The 26,250-nt window shown below is 34.7% G+C and overlaps 1 protein-coding gene across 1 annotated transcript in view; it reads left to right on the forward strand.

Annotated features, from left to right (window-relative positions):
• LOC149794792 (MMS19 nucleotide excision repair protein homolog) overlaps positions 1 to 26,250 on the forward strand; it is a 128,110-nt gene that overhangs the window by 42,733 nt on the left and 59,127 nt on the right. The window contains exons 7-13 of the mRNA XM_089964444.1: positions 5,113 to 5,174; positions 7,334 to 7,495; positions 8,771 to 8,848; positions 12,104 to 12,193; positions 14,858 to 14,906; positions 21,226 to 21,380; positions 24,051 to 24,129. Coding sequence (XP_089820570.1) covers positions 5,113 to 5,174; positions 7,334 to 7,495; positions 8,771 to 8,848; positions 12,104 to 12,193; positions 14,858 to 14,906; positions 21,226 to 21,380; positions 24,051 to 24,129 — 675 coding nt within the window. The remainder of the gene's footprint in view (positions 1 to 5,112; positions 5,175 to 7,333; positions 7,496 to 8,770; positions 8,849 to 12,103; positions 12,194 to 14,857; positions 14,907 to 21,225; positions 21,381 to 24,050; positions 24,130 to 26,250) is intronic.

Raw genomic sequence — 26,250 nt, forward strand, 5'->3', positions numbered from 1 at the left:
TAAGTGGAAACAAAGGATCAGCTAGGTCCTCATTCTAATGGTAGACAATGCCTGACAGGTTCGCATTCTCCTTGCCTGATGAATGAACCATGAATGCAGGTTTCCCTACAAAACCAGAAATGTTGAACATGCATGTCTGGCCATCAGGAAGAGGCAGCTCTTGGAATAAGTGGGGGACATAATTGCTTGAGCATGACAGCCTACTAATTTGAAAATCTATGGGAAAATGGAGTGTTATCTCATTTCGGAGTGAAAAGAGCACGCCTTTCCTTTAAATCCTCTTTACTTAATATTGCTAAGTTCCTCCTATGTTCTTCAATGAGAGAGAAGATTGTTTCCATCACAGTAAAAGTACACTATCTGCAATCTCAGAAATTTTTAGCTCTCAAAGAAAGGAGAATATAGGAAAAAACAGAACTTCTCTGTCCTTGTTACAAATGTTGACTTGTATGAACAGAAGGCTTTGGCAAATTATCCAAAATGGAATCTACTGTGAGTTTTGGCATGTTTGATTAATTCTCCATTTTGAACCATATTCCAGGGCCTTCATACAACATGTTTTGCCTAGTCACCTTAGCTACACCAGGCAGAATCAGTGTTGGTAGACCCAGACTTGCTGCAGTTATGCATTGATAGTTTTATTTCTCTTATGGTGGCCTCTACTTTCATCACCAAAACATAGATTCCTGCCAATGGGGATTTGTCCTTTGTCTTGACATTGCTTGTTTTCTTTGGACCCTTCTTCCTTTGAGTGTCGACAGGATCCCATCAGGGCTCTGAAGTGGTGCCTAAAGAGAACTGAGATGATAAGAGGGAGGTCTTGTTTGTTCTTACCAATTAAAGAAGGAAGGGATAATATTACTGCCCAGGCTCTGTCCTGCTGGACATAAATTGGTTATCTACTCATCCTACAAGGAACTATCCTAAACGAAGTTGAATTTCATGTGCATTTTGGCTCACAAGGTGAAATAGTCACTACTAACATACTGTTTGAGTGCAACTAATCTATTAGCTGTAATCATCCCAGTTGTGGGAGGGAGATCAGATATGTTACAGATTTTATCTCAAAGTCATTTTATCTAATGGACATAGATTGAGCTTTTGGGACTTATCCCAACAGTGCAGTATTCTGCCTACCATTTAGTTTTTAACAACTTCATACAGTATGGGTTATTGGGTTATTGTAATTTAGCTGGATTTGCAGGAGTGAAAATGCTTCATAAAACCATGGTCTTTATCACCACTGAAACTTGAAGCTGCTTGATGTAAGTTAGGAGGCCTTAGAGAGGACCAGCTCGTACTTACTCCCTGGACATGTTATGATAAGGCAGTGTATTTGAAAAAGAAGCCATTTTTTTAGAGCAAAATTTGTGTTTTCATTGATACTTACCCAGTTATGATATATTTACATCCTGGAAGAGAATGCATATTTGCTCCGATAATAACTTGTAATAAAGGACATTTTGGCATTATTCCTCTAACAGAGTGGAGACCACCATGTGTGACTTCCACTATTGCATGCAAATTACACATTACCACTTCCATTGCTTAAACAAGACAGAAGATGTATAGATCATTTGTAGCTAGCGTGGGAAAGCTGATGCTGCAAAGTAGTGGATTTTGTATCCTGAGAGGGCTGGACTTGCAAGGTAGTGGATTTTGTATCCTGGGAGGGCTGGACTTGCAAGGTAGTGGATTTTGTATCCTGGGAGGGCTGGACTTGCAAGGTAGTGGATTTTGTATCCTGAGAGGGCTGGAATTGCAAGATAGTGGATTTTGTATCCTGGGAGGGCTGGACTTGCAAGGTAGTGGATTTTGTATCCTGGGAGGGCTGGACTTGCAAGGTAGTGGATTTTGTAATTTGGGAGGGCTGGACTTGCAATGTAGTGGATTTTGTATCCGGGGAGGGCTGGAGTTGCAAGGTAGAGGATTTTGTTTCCTGGGAGGGCTGGATTTGCAAGGTAGCATATTTTTTATCCTGGGAGGGCTGGAGTTGCATGGTGGTGGATTTTGTATCTAGGGAGGGCTGGAGCTGCAAGGTAGTGGATTTTGTATCCTGGGAGGGCTGGACTTGCAAGGTAGTGGATTTCATATCTTGGGAGGGCTGGACTTGCAAGGTAGTGGATTTTGTATCCTGGGAGGGCTGGAGTTGAAAGGTAGTGGATTTTGTATCATGGGAGAGCTGGAGCTGCAAGGTAGTGGATTTTGTTTCCTGGGAGAGCTGGAGTTGCAAAGTAGTGGATTTTGTATCCTGGGAGGGCTGGACTTGCAAGGTGGTAGATTTTGTATCCTGGGAGAGCTGGACCTGCAAGGTGGTGGATTTTGCATCCTTGGAGGGCTGGACTTGTAAGGTAGTGGATTTTGTATCCTGGGTGGGCTGGACTTGCAATGTAGTGGATTTTGTATCTGGGGAGGGCTGGAGTTGCAAGGTTATGGATTTTGTTTCCTGGGATGGCTGGATTTGCAAGGTAGCATACTTTTTATCCTGGGAGGGCTGGAGTTGCATGGTGGTGGATTTTGTATCTAGGGAGGGCTGGAGCTGCAAGGTAGTGGATTTTGTATCCTGCGAGGGCTGGAACTGCAAGGTGGTGGATTTTGTAGCTTGGGAGGGCTGGACTAGTGAGGTAGTGGATTTTGTTCTTCATTAGTATGATCAGGTAAGTATTATTGTAAAAGCATGTTTGTGCTAGTACTAGATTTTTAAGCTATTTATTATTGTGGTAAAGGGTTATTCTCCATTTCAAAATATTCAGGATAAAAAATGTTGTTTAAAGTCAGCTTTCCCTACAGCAGACTGGCTAGAAAATTGAGTTTGCCCTTGAAGATTTGAGCTTGCCCAAAAGTATGATAACATAATAGCACAACAAAAGTTATAAAATAAGTTTAAAAAGAGTATGTGAAATTGACTAATAAATATTTTATAAATAAACAGATTATTTTTATATTTTTATTTTCACAGTCTAAACTTGCACCAGTAATTAAATTTGTCAAACAAGATATATGTAATAGTGAATATAGATGGATAATTGTACGTGTAAATGGATAATAAATAGTACATGTAATTGGACATTTAGATGCTGTATAGGCATTGTTTTAATACATTGATAGTACTTTTAGAAAAATTCATGTGAATTATTGTTAGAGACAAGTGCCCGTTATTTCCTTACACTCCTGTAATAGATATCATGTCTCTGTGACATGCATCAAACCAACAAGTCAATTTTTGAGTGTCAGCAGGCATGATTAGACTAGAAAGCCAGCCAAGCAGTTTCATTGACCAGCAAAATCATTAGGGAGGAATCTACTTCAAAGTTGGTAAATCCAATTGGTCAGTTGCCCATATCATGTCTGACCTGAGAGAACATGTAATACTAATCTTGTCAATGACTACAGGATGTGAGTGACAGACTTTGACAGTGTATTGTTTGAAATGAATGATTGATAGATGACTAAAATGGTAGACATATACGTAATAAAGAATGCAGTACATGTAAATGTTAAATAAAGACGCTGATACATATACTGTGATCAGATTGCAGAATATAAAACTTGAAGAATATAAAGCATTTTGAACTGAACATGACCCCTTCTTTCTCTCTCTCTCTGTTTTTTTTTTTAACTTACCCATGGGCAAATATCTGGCAACACTAAGATTGCTTGAGCTAAATTTGAGCTTGTCCCGGGTGTTGGGCAAGTGGATATGGCCATCCCTGAAATATAGTATAACAGCAATCAGCTTGTTGGGAAGAGTACATTGATTAGAAAGTTTTCTTGTAAGGTGGGATAAATTCATCTCTTTAATTATGGAATTATAATTACTGTAAAGTGATGCATCTTAAAAAATAATTGTTCTTCTCTTAATTTTTTTCTTGGAATAATTTCAGACTTTGGATAGTTGTATTTTATCTCATTTTTAGTCTCAGATTTGATTGTTGTTAAGCCTTGAAAATACATCTATTTCAAAAACCGAATTTCAAACATTAAATTAGTAACGGAAAAATATCTGATGTTTTTTGGTATATTCAAAATTAAAGTGGCATTATTTCAGAAGGTTTTGTTTGTAAACCATGCACAGTATAAGATTTATATCTTCAGTTTTGGCAGTTTTCTCACACATCCTTTTTGGTGAGATATAATTTTGGTGCTACTGTCACTGACAGTTGATTAAAGTCTGTACTGATGCATGTGCTGATGTACTTTTCATGGTGTTTAATTTTGGTCATTTCACCCAAAATTAAAACTTCACCAAATACAACTGTTTGACTCAGTTGATCATACATAAGTATGCTTAGTTCATGTCTAAATGGAAAGTAATATTTTTGGTTATTTTAATTCTTTGACATGTCTTCAGGTTTGACCAGTCCTTTTGAATTTTACTTGACATTAAAGGAACCACTGTTTTTGGTTATTTTAATTCTTTGACATGTCTTCAGGTTTGACCAGTCCTTTGAAATTTTACTTGACATTAAAGGAACCACTGTTTTTGGTTATTTTAATTCTTTGACATGTCTTCAGGTTTGACCAGTCCTTTTAAATTTTACTTGACATTAAAGGAACCACTGTTTTTGGTTATTTTAATTCTTTGACATGTCTTCAGGTTTGACCAGTCCTTTGAAATTTTACTTGACATTAAAGGAACCACTGTTTTTGGTTATTTTAATTCTTTGACATGTCTTCAGGTTTGACCAGTCCTTTTAAATTTTACTTGACATTAAAGGAACCACTGTTTTTGGTTATTTTAATTCTTTGACATGTCTTCAGGTTTGACCAGTTCTTTGAAATTTTACTTGACATTAAATGAACCACTGTTTTTGGTTATTTTAATTCTTTGACATGTCTCCAGTTTTGACCAGTCCTTTTAAATTTTACTTGACATTAAAGGAACCACTGTTTTCTGATAGAGCTGACTCATCAAAATGACAAAGGAAGATCTCAAATATTTTTCTTGGCATGCAGTTTGTTGATGCTTTTGGAAGAAAAAAATCAGAAAACAAAGTTGCAAAGATGTATTATAAGGCTTTTTATTTCTTTCCATCAGCAGTGTGTAGAACAAAAAAAAACTATTTCTTTCTTATCTGTGTGATTGAAACTTTTCTGTTATAATAATTTCAGATGTGTTTGCAGAAGAACTGTTTGAGGTGACGGCATGTTACTTCCCTATAGATTTTTCTCCTGTAAGTAAATCTCATAGTTTGGTATATACAGCATGTTACTTCCCTATAGATTTTTCTCCTGTAAGTAAATCTCATAGTTTGGTATATACAGCATGTTACTTCCCTGTAGATTTTTCTCCTGTAAGAAAATCTCATAGTTTGGTATAGACTTTCTGAACAAAATGTATAAATATTTTCACATCATTGGTATTTACCCTCTTATACTCAGTCAATCCATTAGGAATAATGATATTTCAATTATTTTGGGGGAAATTATAATTATCTCTTTTATTTGAAGATGATTGAAATAGTCTCAATTCACTTATTTTCAGTGATATCAGTTTTTGTTGTTTTGCTGAGATTTATTCATCGTTACATACATTAATTTGTGGATTGATGAACATGGTCTTATTATATGTATGTATGTATGTATATATATATATATATATATATATATATATATATATATATATATATATATATATATATATATATATATATATAGTTAATTTTGTAAATCTTAGTTTTGAACCAACAATGAAACCCACTAAAATTGGTATCCCCTAAAAAATGGTATATTTATAATACTATGATATGTTTACAATACCATGTGTGATGAATTTTACAGACTTTTACTGCAACTCATTTTAGCTGTAATCCTATGAAAGTTTGCATGAAAATGCACATTTTTTTTACAAGTATTGTTATCTAATTAAAACAGCCATGTTTAAGTAAATCTTTTTAAAAACAGAGATAGTTAAGTAAGTCTGATTAAAACAGCCATAGTTAAGCAAGACTTTAAAATAAAACAGCCATGGTTAAGCAAGACTTTAAAACAGCCATGGTTAAGTAAGAGTTTAAAACAGCCATGGTTAAGTTAGTCTTTTTAAAACAGCTATGGTTAAGTAAATCTTCTTAAAACAGCCATGGTTTAGTAAAGCTTATTAAAACAGCCATGGTTAATTAAGTCTTTGAGGAAGAAAAATTGGTAAATAGATTGAAACTCATGAATATCAATATATGCCACTGGCCTTGACCTTAAAATGCCTATCTGATGGGCTGTTGGATCATTGAGTAGCACTGAAGCTTCTGACCTGTGCATAAGACAGTTCAGTGACCTTTCTGTCTGCAAGCAGCTGTTCATCCAACTGCCCAACTTGATGTAATGAATTTAATATATTTCATGCAAATTTTATTCTACCAAAGATGTATTTTTGATAGTCTCAGTAACTACCATTTGGTTTACATAGCAAACATGGTAAAAGTAGTATTTTTGTCAGTTTCTCCCAACTCACTGTATTAATATTGACTAAAACTTTGAATGTTTCCTATGACAACCACTGACAAAATTATGTTTTTGGAGGTTTCCCTAGCAATTAGCAGCTGCTTGGATTCCATAGCAACCAAGTGGAAAACAAAGTCTTGACAGTTTTTCCAGTAATTCTTTACCAGTTGGAACAATACTTGGTTAGAATATTAAACCTGATATTAACTACTAAAGTTGTATTTATTTTGGTATTCTGCATACCAACCATATTCCTTGCATAGCGGTCAGTAACTATATTTTCATATTTCCAAGTCTTGGAGCTAATTGTTGACTCAGACTTTGTAATAATATTCCTTATTATAGATTCTAACCGTCTTAAAATGTATTTGTCAGGGATCTCTATAGCAATTGCTTCCATATAAACCAAGTGAAAACACATCTTTGATATCTCCAAGAGTATCCTTTTATTAATTTGAATTGGTAGCCATTATAATTACAAGGTGAGTTTATCAGCAATAAGAGAGTTTTTTTGGGAACTTATTTCCTTCCATAGTTCTGGCATTTGGTGACATCTTACTCTAGATAGCATTAGTGGACAAGCAAGGCAAATGTCACCTTTACTAATATGGCAGCAGTTTTCATAAGATTTTATTTACAACTCTTTACATGCATTTAAGAATTTGCTCAAAGGATGGACCACTGCCTTTTTGTTTGATGCATACACACATTTATTGCTAGACCCCAATGGGGTTGAAAATCATCGAAACCACACTTGCCCAGCTTAGTAAGGGGCAAAAATTATCTTTTTTATTTAGATTAGACTCGTGCTCACACATCCATATAAAATAGTCTGTGATATACTTAGACAGTCCACCTAATACTATTTTTAAAAAAAATTGTATTTGTTTTGCAGCCCCCTAATGACCCTTTTGGGATAAAGAAAGAGGACCTAATTCTGGGACTGAGAGGATGCCTCTCAGCATCCCCAAAATTTGCAGAGTTTTGTCTCCCATTGCTGATAGAAAAACTTACATCAGATATTGTCAGTGCCAAGATTGACTCTCTGCAGACTCTGGTATGTAAATATGATACTAGGAGCATATTCTCTCTCTCTCTCTCTCTCTATATATATATATATATATTTATATATTTATATATATATATATATATATATATATATATATATATATATATATATATATATATATATATATATATATCATGGTGCAAAAATACAAATAGTTTCCCAACGTTTTAAGCTATAGTAAAAGTCATACAGGCATTCAGAACAACTATTTCGGTAATGGGTTTCATTTGATGGAAAGTTGATTACACATAACTTTAGATGGCAATTATTCACTTTATTAAATGGATCCTGATGCATCCTTATTCCTTTCGATGGTCATTATTTACATTATTTACAGCAAAATTACTCATAAATTATGTAGAGATATTTGGATGAGGTTAACCGAAAAGTGTGATCCACTACAAATCAGATTGAATGTCATGCACGTTGCATTGATATCACGATGAAAGTAGCACTCATTGAGCACAGATTCGTACTATCCTTTTATTTGTTATGATAGACCTAATGTCCTCTTTTCTTAACAAAGACGAGTTCCTGGACAGCATTGTAAAAGTTGATAGCAATCAATAATTTTTATCTGGAAGTTTTTTTGATGACATTTGAGGTGCAGAGCATTCAACATCAAGGATTTAATTGGCTTTGTTTGACTATTTTAGTATTAAATTTTATCCCAACATTTAAAATTTAATTTGAGTAAATGCGCCCATATGACCTGTATGACTTACTGTAAACAAGCTCTTCATTGGTGGAAGAAATAATTTACATCCACAAAACAAACACTGACCACAAAGCCAAGAGAACTTCTTGACTCTTATATGTTTGAATGGCAGGGAAATATACAAAGGATAAAAAAGAAGAAAGAAAGGAGATAAAACTTTATGGATGGTTTTCAAATGTGTACATAAAATATCTATTTTGTGCTGTCATCAGCCCAAAGAAGTTAAATAATACAAATTGATGAAAGGATTATCATGCCTAATATGCAGAGAACCAAAGTGTTTTGACCTAATTCCAGGCTGCAAACAATGGACTGACACCATGCATGACAAAAGTGTATAACAAAGGGCTGACACTATGCATAGCAAGAAAGTGTATAAAAAAGGACTGACACCATGCATGGCCAAAAGTATATAACAAAGGACTGCACTGTGTATATATATAACTCAAATCTGCACAGACAGAAATGTATTGAATACATGCAATACAACACTATATTTCCAGTAATTAATTTTATCAGTTTATCAGTGGATTAATATTTTTCAGACTGCTTGCTCAGAAGTGTACGATCCAGATTCCCTGAGAGAATTCCAGTCCACATTCTTTGAATGCATCAAGAAAGAGGTAAAATCTTTTACCTCAGAAAACTTGGTAGATAGTTATCTCTGGAAATAATCCTACATGTGCACCAGTTGTTCAGTTTGTTTAGGGCATTCTGTAAAGAATTTTTGAGTTCATGCTTTGTGTTTTGGATGTCTGACAATGTTGTGTCATCTGCATAGAGCTCTGTAGATGATATTGATTCCCTTAGTAAAAGTGATAGGTCATTAATAAATAAAATAAATAGTAATGGACCTAGAATTGAGCTTTGTGGTACTCCATATCTAATTGTTCCATGCTCAGACAGAGCATTATTTATATAAACATGTTGTGTTATCTCACTTAAGTATGAAGCCAACCATCTAACTGTGCTTTCATCACATTGGTAGATTTTCAGTTTCTTCAAAAGGGTTTCATGCTCCACCTTGTCAAAAGCTTTCCTGAAATCTACAAATACAGATCCTATTATTCTACTTTGGTCAAGTGCTTGAAGCCATTTATCAATCAAGGCAGTCTTACATGAATGTTTCTGTCTAAAGCCTGATTGATTTGGGTGTAGCAGGAAGTGTTTGGATAAATATGACAGGACATATTTTTCAATCAATTTTGACAAGTTTTTTAGTATTGAGATTGGCCAGTAGTTATCAGCATCATCCTTAGGATGAGATATATAAATAGGAGTTACTTTGCAGTTTTCCATGTTTTGGGGACAGATGAGGTTGCAATACTTGAATTGATTATGAATGTTATGCTATCTAAAATTGCCAGGGCAGAAGATTTAATGAGTCATGGACCATTCTGATCCAGTCCTGTAGCTTTCTTGGTATCAAGTTCACTGAGACATTTTTTAACAAAGTTTTTCGTTACTGATGGAATAGAGAAACATACCTCCTTAGAGAGTTTGCTGCTGCCGAACTTTTTCAGTTCATTTTGATATTCTGAAGTACAAAGTGTTCATTGACTTTATGGACTAAACAGTACTTTGTGATTGAGGACTCATTCAGAGTCATTCTGGATTATACTATTGTGTTACATCAAGACTTGGTACATCTGCATATTCAAGACATAATGAATTTATTCTGAATATTCTATAGTTTTAGACTTGTGATAATACATTTAGTATTATTTTGGATTTAATTCACAATACTCTAAGTTCCTCTTAAAATTTCACTTTGTAACTTAGAGCAATAATTTTATTTGCAGATTTTACTAAATTTGTTGTTTTGCTTCTTTCTGTTACATAATATAAGACCATAGAGTTGTAACAGGCATTCTTGTAACAGGTATGTGACGTATTAAGGCAAAACAATAATGTCTGAGGTATCTGAAAATTGTTTAAGCCATGTTACAATAATGTACTGTATATTGAACAAAATAAGTATTTGTTTTTTCATGTGATAACTAAAATGCTAAACAAATGCTCATCTAATATAATATTCATCAAATAATCATTAATATAAAGTTCTACAATGTGTAGTCAATATAGGCATCAATAGAGTAAAATCCTAGAATGTGTACACAGTATTGGCATCCCTAAAGCAAAATCCTAGAATATGTAGACAGTATTGGCATCCCTAAAGCAAAATCCTAGAATGTGTAGACAGTAATGGCAGCCCAAATAAAAATCCTAGAATATTTAGATAGTATTCGTATACCTGAAATGCAAATTCCCAGACAATGTAGACTATTGGCATCCCTAATGCAAAATCCTAGAATATGTAGACAGTAATGGCAGCCCGAATAAAAATCCTAGAATATTTAGATAGTATTCGTATACCTGAAATGCAGATTCCCAGACAATGTAGACAGTATTGGCATCCCTAATGCAAAATCCTAGAATATGTAGACAGCATTGGTATCCCCAATGTAGAGTCCTAGAATGTGTACACAGTATTGAAAGTCCTGGAATGCTAAAATGTGATGACAGAATTGGTATTCCTAATGTAAAGTCCTAGAATGTGTTCACAGTATTGGCATCCCGAATGTAAAGTCCTAGAATGTGTACACAGTATTGGCATCCCTAACATAGAGTCCTAGAATGCATAGATAGTATTGGCATCCCTAATGTAAAGTCCTTTAATGTGTACACAATATTGGCATCCCTAAAGCAAAATCCTAGAATGTGTAGACAGTAATGGCAGCCTGAATAAAAATCCTAGAATATTTAGATAGTATTTGTATACATGAAATACAAATTCCCAGACAATGTAGATGGTATTGGCATCCCTAATGCAAAATCCTGGAATATGTAGACAGCATTGGTATCCCCAATGTAGAGTCCTAGAATGTGTACACAGTATTGAAAGTCCTGGAATGCTAAAATGTGATGACAGAATTGGTATTCCTAATGTAAAGTCCTAGAATGTGTACACAGTATTGGCATCCCTAATGTAAAGTCCTAGAATGTGTACACAGTATTGGCATCCCTATTGTAAAGTCAAGAATGTGTACACAGTATTGGCATCCCTAATGTAAAGTCCTAGAATGTGTACACAGTACTGGCATCCCTAATGTAACATCCTAGAATGTGTACACAGTATTGGCATCCCTAACATAGAGTCCTAGAATGCATAGACAGTATTGGAACCCTAATGTAAAGTCCTAGAATATGTAGACAGCATTGGTATCCCCAATGTAAAGTCCTAGAATGTGTACACAATATTGACACACTTAGTGTAATGTCCTAGAATGTGATGACAGAATTGGTATCCCTAATGTAAAATCTCAGAATGTGTAGATAGTATTGGCATCCCTAACATAGAGTTCTAGAATGTGTAGACAGTATTGGCATCCCTAACATAAAGTCCTACAATGTGTATACAACATTAGCATCCCTAATGTAAAGTCCCAGAATGTTTAGACAGTATTGGCATCATGACATAAGAGTCCTAGAATGTGTACACAGTATTTGCATCCCTGATGTAGAGTCCTTGAATGTTTAGACAGCATTGGCATCCCTAATAACCAAGATTAGCAGCTTCATCATTGTAAAAGAATCATTGATATACATCCCATAATAGACTTACTAAAATCTTGTCTTGATGTTAGTGTTTAAAAGTTAATTATTTTTGCTTCATCAAACTATACAAGCTGAGTCCATATATTTCTTGATTAACACAGTTAATAAAGTAATTGAAACTGGTTAATTGTTTTAATTCTTCAAAAAGTAAAAAATTTAAAGGGTTATAATTCATTAAATTTTTGTTAAGTCTAAAGAAATAGGTCTGTAAAAATAGGATGGTCTTCATTACAAAGAGCATTATTTCTGTTTCATTGCAGGTATTTTACTCAGGGGATGCAACTCTGGAAGCAGTTTCCCTTGACTGCTTCAAAGCTCTTGTTAAAGCTTTGTCCAGAGGAATCTCACAGGTCAGTATAATTTAATCTGGAAGATTTCCTCAGTCATTTGATTTCATGAATTGGTCTGGAATTAAGATTTTTAGTCCAGTATGAACAATGTGATGTGTAACTAAAAGTTCTCGTTATTGCTGTTACATCTCTGGAAGGGTGTTCTTATCTGCATCAATAGTTTCTGACAAGCAATAGGATTTGGCCTTTGTTCATTGGGAGACCACTTTTGTTTGACTCCTTTCTCAGTAAACAAATGACTTTTTAGCACTTTTGTTGCCAAAATAAGCTGAAATACATGCTGAATGTCTTTCTTTCTTTGGGAGTACTGAATTTATGAGGCATTGGATGTACTTCTGATGCAGTATGGGTAATTATTATTAATGACACATATTTAACTCCAAATATTGGTTTGATGTCTTAGGAAAGAATATTCCTCAGAAATACTTGTGAATCTCTTCTGGCTTGAGGTAATTGTTTCAGCTTGGGTTTTCTGATTTTAAATTTCCATTTTTGGTAGAACAGGGCATTTGCTCCAATTGAAAAAAAATGTTGTCCAGAGCATTTGCTCCAACTGAAAACACATGCTGTCCAGGATAGATTCTGACAGAAAACACGTTTTTTTGGTAACCCAGGGCAATTGTTCCAGTTGAAAACACGTGTTGTCCAGGGCAGCTGTTCTGATTGAAAATATGTTCTTTTTCAGCAACCCATTGCATTTACTCCACATGAAAACACATGCTGTCCATTGCAGATGTTCTGATTGAATATATGTTCTTTTTAGGCAACTCAGAGCAATTGCTCCAATTGAAAACACCTGCTGTCCAGGGCATATATTCTGATTGAAAATGTGGGCTGTCCAGGGCAGATGTTCCAATTGAAAACACATGCTGCTCAGCCATATGTATTTTACAGTTTAGGGCAGATGTTCTGATTGAAAACATGTACTGCACAGTCATTTGTACAGCAAACACAAATTACATTATATAAGTAGCTTTAACCTTCAATACGACTGCTCCAGTGGCCAGGTGGTTAGAGCATCTGCCCCAGATGTGGAAGGTCGTGGGTTTGAACCCTGGTCGAGTCATACCAAAGACTTATAAAAGTGGTACTAACAGCATTCCTCACTGGGTGCTCAGCATTAAGAGGTTAGTGTTAGGACTGGTTGGCCTGGTGTCAGGATGTGACTGGGTGGGACATCATGCTACATGTCTGCAGCATGATGCCCCAGTGAAAAACATCACTTTAAACTGCCACACTGTAAACATTGTAGCAATATGACTGGAAAATTGTTAAAGCTACGTTAAAATCTAAATCACACACACACACACACAATCCTCAATACAGCACATTTCAAAATGCTTATACAAAAGCTATTTCTATCATTTATGTGTATAAGATCACAATACTACTGTATACAGGCAGACTGGGAGATATATTCATATGGAATTAGTAGACTGAGAAACATATTCATATGGACTATGTAGACTCAGAGACATAGAATATGTAGTCTGAGAGACATTCATATGGAATAGGCAGACTGGGAGACATTTATATGGAATAGGTAGACTGAGAGACATGGAATATGTAGACTGAGAGACATTCATTTGGAATAGGCAGACTGGGAGACATTCATATGGAATAGGCAGACTGGGAGACATTCATATGGAATAGGCAGACTGAGAACATACATGGAATATGTAGACTCAGAGACAGAATATGTAGACTGAGAGACATTCATATGGAATAGACAGACTGAGAAACATATTCATATGGAATATGTAGACTCAGAGACATAGAATATGTAGACTGAGAGACATTCATATGGAATAGACAGACTGAGAAACATATTCATATGGAATATGTAGACTCAGAGACATAGAATATGTAGACTGAGAGACATTCATATGGAATAGGCAGACTGGGAGACATTCATATGGAATAGGTAGACTGAGAGACATGGAATATGTAGACTGAGAGACATTCATTTGGAATAGGCAGACTGGGAGACATTCATATGGAATAGGCAGACTGGGAGACATTCATATGGAATAGGTAGAGTGAGAGACATAGAATATGTAGACTGAGAGACATTCATATGGGATAGGCAGACTGGGAGACATTCATATGGAATAGGTAGACTGGGAGACATTCATATGGAATAGGTAGACTGAGAGACATATGGAATAATTAGACTGAGAGACATATGGAATAATTAGACGGAGAGACATATGGAATAAGCAGACTGAGAAACATATGGAATTGGCAGACAGATACATTCATGTGGAATAGGCAGACAGACATTCATGTGGAATAGGCAGACAGACATTCATGTGGAATGGGCAGATTGAGAGACATATATGTATGCAATAGGCAGACTGAGAGACATATTCACATGGAATTAATAACATTGAGTTGAAGTTATGAGAGACAAGATGATGTGGAAATAATAATATTGAATTGAAGTTAAGAGAGACATGTTGATATGGGAATAATAATATTGAATTGAAGTTATGAGAGACATGTTGAAATCGGAATAATAATGTTGAGTTGAAGTTATGTAAGACTTGTTGACATGGGAATAATAATATTGAGTTGAAGTTATGAGAGATATATTGATATGGAAATATTAATCTTGAGTTGAAGTTCTACTAAATATTTCCAGTTTGATCTTTTTCTTTACAGAAAGGAGACAGAAAGAGCCTTGATGACTTTCTTAATGAAATTGTGAATGGTACATACTATCTCTCTTTCTCTCCTTTTTGTTGTACAGTCATCTTGCTTTTAAGTTTGTTAGTTTTTGTCTGTACTATATTCTGTGGAGGGTGTCTTATAGCTCTGCTCATGTCCATTTTTGTCTGTACCATATTCTGTGGAGGGTGTCTTACAGCGCTGTTCATGTCCAGTTTTGTCTGTATTATATTCTATGGAGGCTTTCACATAGCACTGTTTATATTGCTACATGATAATTTTGTCTTTTTACTCGTTTTTGGAGGAAAAAAACTTTGAATGCAAATCAGATTTGTTTTGGGATTAAAAGAAATAAGTATGTAATTTCTTTTAACATTTAAAATTAATACTTTGTTTTCAGTCAAAAGAACTGAAAGGATTGAAACTCATTCTGACATGAAACTTAGGATAAATAGAAATTAGGTCAACTTCAATTTCACATGAAACTTAGTATAAAGAGTACAAGGTCAACTTCAGTTTGACATGAAACTTACTATAAATAGAAACTAGGTCAATTCTGTTGGACATGAAACTTAGCATAAATAGAAACTAGGTCAACACAAGTTGGTATGAAACTTCATATAAAGAGAACTAGGTCAGCTTCAATTATTAAATTTTGCCATGTAAATTTGACTTAGGTATGACCTCTGCTCAAGCCTTGGAGTTTTCCCTTGTATGAGAAATTTATGTATGCACAGTAACTTTTCAAGGATTTCATTGATTACAATTCAGCATGGAGCATCAGTCCTGGAAGTTCACAATACATTTTTATATTTTGCCTCCAAAGATTGACTGTTATTGCCCCTAACTGATTTTGAAGTTTGCTGATGCATCCAGAACACTAATATCTTCATTTTTCATATCTTGATAAATCCAGCTGTTTCCTCTGTAAACATTGATACAGTAGTGAAAAAGTGTATTGATGATTTTACACTCATGCCTGTATAGCTGCCACTGAATTGCACTCCACTACAAGAGGTAATTTCCAAGTATGACATATACATTAAGGTTTGTGCTACACTGGTGTATGGTGTTATTCTGCAATCAAATTATGGCAGGTTGAGTTTTTACCTGCTATGAGTCCATGCAGGAAATAGCCAAGTACAGAAGCTTAAACCCGTTTTTTGCCTGTGATGTTGAGTGTAATTCAGCCATATAGTCCTGTGTGCTGCCAGAATCACACCAGTATACATCACTAAACATCACTTTACACAGTATAATTGTAGCAAGGTCATTCAAATTTGTAAGTTATTTGTTATATATAATATACAATTTAACAGGCTAAATGAGCTATGATAATGCCCTGCATCATCTTTTGTTCATTGTCCGTCCATCAACAATTCCTTGTAATCACTCTGGAGGTCATATTTCAGATCTAACTTCAATTAAATTGGAATATGGGTTTATGTCATTAGGATTTCAGATGAATTCAGTAAAGAATGAGATTCATTTATATTAATGAAGTAATCTTGCAACTGATTGACTGAGCTTTTTGCCACTCTGGTTTTGATCAAACTTGATATGTAAGCCTGTATGGTTATGACCTTGGGCAAGCAGGATAATGAGCAAGGTTGACACATGTGGCTTATCTTGCATTTGATTGACTGAACATGCTTCCACTCTGGAGACAAAGTTTCTGATCCAGTTTTGATCAGACTTGGTAATTAGTTTTACATCATCCTGATCTTGGATAAATTGGATATTGCATGGGGACTATGCATATTAATTGGATATTGTATGGGGACTATGCATATTAATTAAATGATCTTGGATAAATTGGATATTGCATGGGGACTATGCATATTAATTGGATATTGCATGGGGACTATGCATATTAATTAAATGATCTTGGATAAATTGGATATTGCATGGGGACTATGCATAATTAATTGGATATTGTATGGGGACTATGCATATTAATTGGATATTGTATGGGGACTGCATATTAATTGGATATTGTATGGGGACTATGCATATTAATGGGATATTGTATGGGGACTATGCATATTAATTAAATGATCTTGCATCTGATTGCTGAACTTTTCCCCACTCTGGAGACCATATTTCTGATATGCTTTTGATCAAATTTGAAATATAAGATTATGTCATCAAGGTCTTCGATAAATTAGATGATAAATTAAATCCATTCCTAGTAACGAGGTGAAGATGTTACTTGCTTCAGATTGGCTGATATTGTTACCCTTCTGAAGGCTATATTTCTGATCAGATTTTGATCAGTTTTCATGTTAATTATATCATTTTGCTGTTGCATGACTTTGATCAGGTGAAAGATCTACACATATTTATGAGGTTATTTTTTATCTGCATGTTACCACTCTTGAGACCAAAGTTTGGTCACATTTTGACAAAACTTAGTAAATAAGTTTATATCGATTCTTACACAGGTTCTTAAATAAGTGAGATTTGCACATATGGTGATCATATATAAGATTGGGTGAGCTTGTTACCTGTCCAGAAACAGTATTTTGTACCTGAGCTGGTTACCTGTCTTGAAACAGTATTTTGTACCTGAGGTTGTTACCTGTTCAGAAACAGCATTTCATACCTGATTTTGATTAAACATGTTAAATAGGTTTATGATCATCATGAAAGAGTTGGATTGAGAGCAAGATTTACAAAAATCTAGAATGCCATTATTTTAAGAAATAATGTAATTAAACTGTTGCAAAATAAGTCAAACTGACATGATACAAAGGTATGAAGATTGTTTATAGGCCTGATTCATGAATTGTTGAACTGTTAATTTCTAGATAATAATCAAACCTTAAGACAAGTCATCATTTTCAGTTCATGCATAGAATTTTTTCCTAAGCTAAAAATTGAAAGTGTCATTGTACCTGCTCTATGATTCATTGTAAATTTTGAAGAGGCACCCAATGATTTTTCAGATCACCTGTTTTGGTGAGGCACCCAGTAATTTTCCATATCTATTTTAATTAGGCACCCAATGATTTTTCATACAGTAAAACCTGTTATGAGAGACCGCCCCTTCTGCCAACCAGAAGCAGTCTCTCAAGACAGGTGGTCTCTCATAAGAGGTGTGTGAAAATGGACTGGTTTCAGGGTCAATAGTTAGCATTGTTGAAAAATAAATAATAACCATACTCACTGTACATGTATCATATCCTTTATTCATAAATCTTCTTAAATATTGCATGCATTCCTCTCAAAATATCTTTATATAATAAAGATATACATCTATCAAACAACGAGAATAAAATTTATATTTCAGCATAACATTAATATGTACAAAAAATAAACAGATATGATGTATATATCTTATTCTATACACTTATTCACTTGTTTTTTAAGAAATCCATTATACTTCTTTGTTGACATGTATTACTCAGCTGTTTGGTCTGAACATGTATCTCAATTATTGCCTTTTCCTGAATCAACTTTCCACTTACTGGTATGTTTTTACTCCTTGCAACACAAAACCACTCCCATACTCACTCGTTCAGATCTCCGTAAACTGTCCGTCGTGCCGTGGCATATTTCCTCTGTGCTTGTGCACCTTTCTGCCATTCGTTTCTAATGGACTCCTTGTCTTTGATTACATTTTGAACTTGCATTTTACCAACGCTTAAGCTGACTGCTATTTTGCGAGCAGTCTCCCCTTTTTCATTTCTTTCAATGACATTAACCCTTTCTTCCAGTGTTAAAATTTTTCTTTTTTTCAGCGGAGGTTCTGCCATTGTTATTAGTGTTGACGTTATAAAGACTATCGGCTTTGATCAGGTTTGGGGGAAATGTGGAATAAATATATATTATGTACCAATGAATCAAACCAAAAGACATAATTAACTCATCAAGAAACTCTGAGACGAAGTTTAAATCAACAGCGTTATAGCTCGACAAACAAAGGTTGCGACCATCTGCACACAGGTAAACAGATGGTGGCTTGGTGAAACACTAACAGAAGAAATAAAAAACAATTTTAAAAAAATCCAGAAATGATTCTCACTTACTAGTATTAAAGACAATGAGCTCATTCACCCTCCAGGCAATATGGATTAACTGGAAAGACAAACAATGTACTCAAACGTACACTGAAGCCCTTTCAAACGATTTTTCACTGGGACATAAGGACTACCGGCATTTTGTGAGTTTTTCATAAAGATAAAGAAAAAATACAAACCTCTAAATTGACTGCGTATATCCATCATTACTCCCTTTGATGTTACTCTTACTGGCTATTCACATGACTTTGGCACTACAATGGCAGTTAGTGACATGTACTTTAGTCTGGTTTACTGCAGTTTACAAATGACACCATACGCTGGAGTTGTAAATTTCACAAAACTGGTACTGTAGCAAGATAAATTCTTTTTAAATACTTTATTAGAGCAATCTTTACTATTTATGCAGTCTTTGCTACAAAGGATTAAATGATGGTTGGAGGTGTTTATCTTGATATATGGTTGTTCAACTATAGTGTTATTTAATGTGCACTTTGTTGCATACTACATTTATCCCGAGCTCTAGTGTTTACAAAGGATTAAGTTAAGGTCAGTGGTGTCAATCTGTTTTGTTTTTTTGGCGATGCGGTCGTTCATAGCAGTGTCAAAATGCATATTTTGCCAAGAAATCACGGTCGCTGTTCGCGTTCAGCAGGTGGTCGTTCATAACAGAGCGTTTATATAGTAAAATTGATCCGTGCATTATGATTGTGGTCGGAAATGACAGGTAGTCGCTCATAGCAGAGGTCGCTCATGACAGGTTTTACTGTATCACCTATTTTGATGAAGCACCCAATAATTTTTCATAACATTTGTTTTGATGAGGCACCCAGTAATTGTACATAGCACCTGTTTTGATGAGGCCTCAAATAATTTTCCATAACACCTATTTTAATGAGGCACCCAATGACTTTTCATAACACCTGTTTTGATGAGGTACCCAATAATTTTTCATGACATTTGTTTTGATGAGGCACCCAATAATTTTACATAGCACCTGTTTTGATGAGATACCCAATAATTTTGCATAGAACCTGTTTTGATGTTGCACCCAATAATTTTACATAGCACCTGTTTTGATGAGGCCTCATAATTTTCCATAACACCTGTTTAATGAGGCACCCAATGATTTTTCATATCACTTGTTTGGGTGAGGCACCCAATAACTTTTCATATCACCTGTTTGATGAAGCACCCAATAATTTTTCATAACACCTGTTTTAATGAGGCACCCAATAATTTTCCATTGAGGCCTCAAATGACTTTTCATATCACCTGTTTGGATGAAGCACCCAATGACTTTTTAAATTGCCTATTTTAATGAGGCCCCCAATGATTTTTTTTATATAACACTATTTTCATCAGGTATCAATAATCTTTATATCTTTTATTTTAAGTATTTTTTATTTTAAGAGCACAATGTTTCTTAAAATGTTTTCAAACTCTTGAGTGAAACAAAAATGTCTCTTACAAATAGAAAGTTCTTACCAATTGCTAATACTGAAAATATTCCAGCATTACAAAACAATTCAAATTACTTCTGTTTTACAGGTGTTATAGATTCTGTAAGATTATTGAAGATCTCAACATAATATATAACTTGGTGATATTAATTCATGATGTACTGTTAATGACACATGGTACTAAATTGTATGGAAAAATGGGAATCAGTCTGGAAATGGGCGAAGATAAAATAGAGTATATATGGGTTTGGCTGGCTAGGATTGGTTGATAATGAAAAATAAATTTTAGTAAAAAGAATCTTTTGAGAGCTTATTCTTGATGTGACTAAAAATATATAGAGACATTGTTTTATTGATAGAACTTCAGTCTTGAGTTTGGAACACTCATTACTGAAATTAACACCCGACTCTTTGGTGCATAATTGAAAGCACATGCTTCAAACACATGTAAGTCCAGAAAATGCAGGGGCTCATATTCTTTTCTCTACACAGAAGCTGTCATCTAGGATGCTTCTATACTGATAAATATAGGTTTGATTATGAGCACTCAGAAATTTAAAGTTATTGAATTTTTAATATCATAGTGTTTGCATAAGTTTACTATGGGAACTGAATTAGTACCATGAGTCCTTAGCTGACACCAAGAAATTGTTGGTTTCTTATTCCTGTTACAGAGATTAAAGCATGATTTTCCTGAAGAAAACTGTAATTATTTTTCTTAAATTTTATAGAGGTTTTAACTGGAATATGATAAATTTGTTGGGAATATATAAATTATAACTTTTTCTTTATTGTATAAAATTAATTTCAGCATTTCAGACTAAAAGCTAAGGTACTGCAGGTTTATCAAATTATTTAATAGAATGTTGCATTTCAGAGTGTCAGCAGCATCTTTTGAAGCCAGAACTAAAGATGATGTTGTTGACTGGTCAGTTGTTGTGTGCTGCAGCATCTGGATCAGATACTTCCTGTTGTAGACTGGTACATGTCTGTGTACCTCTGCTTCTGGAACAAGCTTCTAAATGTACTTTGGTAAGCACCCAAATGCATCATGGCTTTTACTTCACCTGATTCTCCTCCATCAGAATGTACAATGCACCCCAAAATATAATTGAATATGATTTTAATTGTTGCAGAAACACACTCAGACTAATACGTCCACGTCAAAACATGTTTTGCATTCCAAAATATAATCAAGTCTCAACTTCATCATGCTGATATTTTAATAGCTTTGCTTATCTGTTGCAAAATTCAAAATCAGGAAATAGTTCATGTCAGAATGTGGACTTTGAAGAGACCCTGGGTACATTATTTTCACAACTCACATCTGGTACATTAATACTGTACCTGACTGTACAACATAAGCAACATACAGACAACTCATACCTGATACAATACTACTGTACCTAACTGTACTACATAAGAAATATACAGACAACTCACACCTGTGATAATACTATTGTACCTGACTGTACTACATAAGAAACATACAGACAGCTCACACCTGTGATAATACTGTACCTGACTGTACTGTGTAAGAAACATACAGACAACTCACTCCTGTGTCAGTACTCCTGTACCTGACTGTACTACATAAGAAACCTACAGACAACTCAATCCTGTGTCAGTACTCCTGTACCTGACTGTACTACATAAGAAACCTACAGACGGCTCACACCTGGTACAATACTACTGCATCTAACCTGTTATGTATATTTAAGTTGCATTGTTTTGTTTGTTATGTTTGTTTAAATTTTTTTATTTCAATATATGCTATTGATAATGTAACATTGTATGTTGGACTTGACGTTGTCTAAAATCAAGTTCATTTTCCACCTGACCTGAATCATTGATTTTTTTAAAGAATTCTTTAAACAACTAATACATAACTAAAATATTCTCTATGTGTACGGGTTTAATATAAGGATTATTATTAATAGAAGTAAACATATATATTGGGTCTGGGTCTAGCTTATTGAAATTTCCCTATAAAGATACCTGGTCTACCTATTCCACATCTGTATTATAATTTTGTAACATACCTTCTAATTATAACTAAGATTTTATTTTGTAAACATTAAGAAACTTACAGAAGGTTATTTTCCATTTGGTAATATTTTTTTATAGAAAATGCTAATTGTGACCTTGGGTCAAGTAGAGGACTATATATATCTTCTTTTTCTAGGAGTTATTCATTTGTGCTGTAAGATTTTAGCAGAATCAGATGTATTATTGTTGTGTCCAGAAATACTTTCAAGCTGGAATTTATTTATTCAAATTATTCAAGTGGTTCTTCTCTGGAAATACAAAATGCTCTTGAAAAATATCATCCATGGAAATAGAAGCTTGAATTTATAGTGCATCCTACCATTGGATCATTCCAAGTCAAATAGTGTATTGTACCATTAGATCATTCCAAGTCAGATATATGGCTTCCCACCATTGGATTACTCCAAGTCAGATATCATAGTGCATCCTACCTTTGGATCATTCCAAGTCAGATATCATGATGCATCCTACCATTGAATCATTCCAAATCAGATATCATAATGCATCCTACCATAATATCAGCCCAAGTGGGATATCATAGTACATCATACCATTGGATCATTCCATGCCAGATATCATAGTGCACCCTAACATTGAATCATTCAAAGTCAGATATCATAGTGCATCCTACCATTGGATCAGTGACAATATTGGAACTAGACCTCACCTCCGAAGATGAGTCTCTCCTCATCTGTTGACTTGTCATCAGTGACATTATTGGAACTAGACCTCACCTCTGAAGAATGGGCTTTTCTTGTCCATTGACTTGTAATCAATAACAGTATTGGAACAAGACCCAGCCTCCAAAGATGAGGCTTGCCTTGACCATTAATTTGTAATCAGTGACAATATTGGAACTAGACTCAGCCTCCAAAGATGAGTCTCTCCTCATCCATTGACTTGTAATCAGTGATAGTATTGGAACTATACCCAGCCTCCAAGGCTGTGGCTGTCCTTGTCCATTGACTTGTAATCAATGACAGTATTAGAACTAGATCCAGCCTCCAAACATGAGGCTCTTCTTGTCTACTGATTTGTAATCAATGACAGTATTGGTACTAGACCTTGCCTCCAAAGATGATTTTCTCCTCGTCTATTGACTTGTAATCAGTGACAGTATTGGAACTATACCCAGGTTCCAAAGATGAGGCTGTCCTTGTCCATTGACTTGTAATCAATGACAGTATTAAAATTAGACCTCACCTCCAAAGATGATACTCTCTGCATCCATTGACTTGTAATCAGTGACAGTATTAAAATTAGACCTCATCTCCAAAGATGAGGCTCTCTGCATCCATTGACTTGTAATCAGTGACAGTTTTGGAACTAGACCCAGCCTCCAAGGCTGAGGCGCTGGTATCCAAAGTACAGTGTCACATCAAATTAGGACTGCGGAATGATGAACTGCAGTAGTGGATTGCTAGAATGGGATCAAATGCTTCCACATCAGCAGAATATCTGATAACAGCATTGTCATGGCTTTTGCATGCATCTCGTTTCTATATTCCAAGTGAATTAGGTAACCCAGCTGTTTTTAATAAATCATTTTCATTTGTTGGTTTCATATTCCTTTTAAAATAGTTCTTTTTTCCTTTGCTGTGTTTTTGTTTTTCAGCAAACAATTAAAACAAATGTAAAATTTTGTTTTCACAGATGAGTCAAAAAAAGAACACATTTGAGGTTCTGTCCTGGTTCATAACAGTCACAGCAGAATTTCACTTTGGTGATGAGGGTAAGTAAAAAAAAAATTTGGACAAGGAAGCTATTCTGTTTTTTTTATCCCACTGCATGCAGTTTCTTTCTAGCTGAGAACCTTGTTAGTAAGACTGAGCAAGACCATATAACATAGACAAATGAAAATGAGAACCTTGTTAGCAAGTCTGAGCAAGACCATATAACATAGACAAATGAAATTGAGAACCATTTTAGCAAGACTGAACAAGACCATGCAACATAGACAGATGAAAATGAGTTAGTAAGATTGTACAAAATGAGAACCTTGTTAACAAGACTGAACAAGATCACTCAACTTAGACAAATGAAAATGAGTTAGCAAGATTGAACAAGACCACTCAACATAGATAAATGAAAATGAGTTTGTAAGAGATATAAAAGACCACTCAACATAGACAAATAAAAGTGGGTTAGCAAGACTGAACAAGACCATGTAACATGCTAATGAAAATGAGTCAGCAAGATTGTACAAGACCACTCAATATAGACAGTTGAAAATGAGTTTGTAAGAGATGTACAAGACCACTGAACATAGACAAATGAAAATGTGTTAGCAAGACTGTACAAGACCACACAACATAGACAAATGAAAATGAGTTAGCAAGATTGTACAAGACCACTCAACATAGACAAAATAAAATGAGTTAGCAAGACTGAACAAGACCACTCAACATAGACAAAAGAAAATGAGTTAGCAAAACTGAACAAGACCATTCAACATAGACAAATGAAAGTGAGTTAGCAAGATTGTCCAAGACCACTCAACATAGACAAATGAAAATGAGTTAGCAAGACTGTACAAGACCACTCAACATAGACAAATGAAAATGAGTTAGCAAGACTGAACAAGACCATGCAACATAGACAAATGAAAATGAGTTAGCAAGATTGTACAAGACCACTCAACATAGACAGATGAAAATGAGTTAGCAAGACTGAACAAGACCATGCAACATACACAAATCAAAATGTGTCAATAACATTGTACAAGACCATGTGACATAGACAAATGAAAATGAGTTAGCAAGACTGTTCAAGACCACTCAACATAGACAAATGAAAATGAGTTAGCAAGGCTGCACAAGACCTTGCAACATAGACAAATAAAAATGAGTTAGCAAGACTGAATGAGACCACTCAATATAGACAAATGAAAATGAGTTAGCGAGGCTGAACAGGACCATGCAACATAGACAAATGAAAATGAGTTAGCAAGACTTAACAAGACCATGTAAATAGGCAAATGAAACTTTGCTGTCATATTAGTATCCACATATTGGATGATTTAATTAGATTTTCAGGCCATTATACCAGACTTCAATTATTTCAACATTTTTGAGTTTTTCAACAGAAACCTTGTTAATATATTTAAACAAATATCACTTTAGTTAGAGAAATGAAAGTTAGTAGACATTCATCTGTGGATTACCTGATTTGATTTTCATTTAACAGTATTTCAATATTTGTTCACAGTTTGTAACATTTATATAGGAGTTGTTGCAGTTGCCCATCCATCCATCTGTCAAAAACACAATTTTGTTGGTAGTTTAACGAGTCCCACAGTTTTGATGGATTGACATGAATCTTGTCTTGCCATCTTTACTTAGTACCCTTTTGACTTGCAAGTGAATGCTGTATATAACCAAATCTTGTGGACACAGATGTTCTTAAATTTTGCATTGGCTTGTGATGAAACTTTGTATATATATTAAAAAGTCACATTTTTTTTAATAGAGTTCTTGCCTTTATATTTGTTGTTAGAGTTATTTCCCTTTCTTGCATCTGGTCATAAACCAGAAGAGCTCATGCAATGACCTTTTGTCTGGTGTCTACTGGTACAGGTTTTCTTCTCTAAAGTTATTTGGATGATCACCAGAAAACTTATTAATCCCAAGTTCTCACTGGTTCTGAATGAAAATGTAACCCCATGGACACCAATCATGGATACCAGAGCAGCCATTTTGAAAATCTTGTATTGCCACTACTTCTAAAAAGATGGTCATATCAAAATGGAGTTTTTACTAAAAATAACTTCTGATGATCTGGCATCAGTATGTCTGTCATGGTGCCCATTTTCAAATTTTGCAATAGCTTCTCCTGAACAGTTTTTACTAAAATA

The sequence above is a fragment of the Sinohyriopsis cumingii genome, chromosome 7 (genome assembly GCF_028554795.1).
Source record: "Sinohyriopsis cumingii isolate HCF-2022 chromosome 7, ASM2855479v2, whole genome shotgun sequence".
NCBI classification, from domain to species: domain Eukaryota; kingdom Metazoa; phylum Mollusca; class Bivalvia; order Unionida; family Unionidae; genus Sinohyriopsis; species Sinohyriopsis cumingii.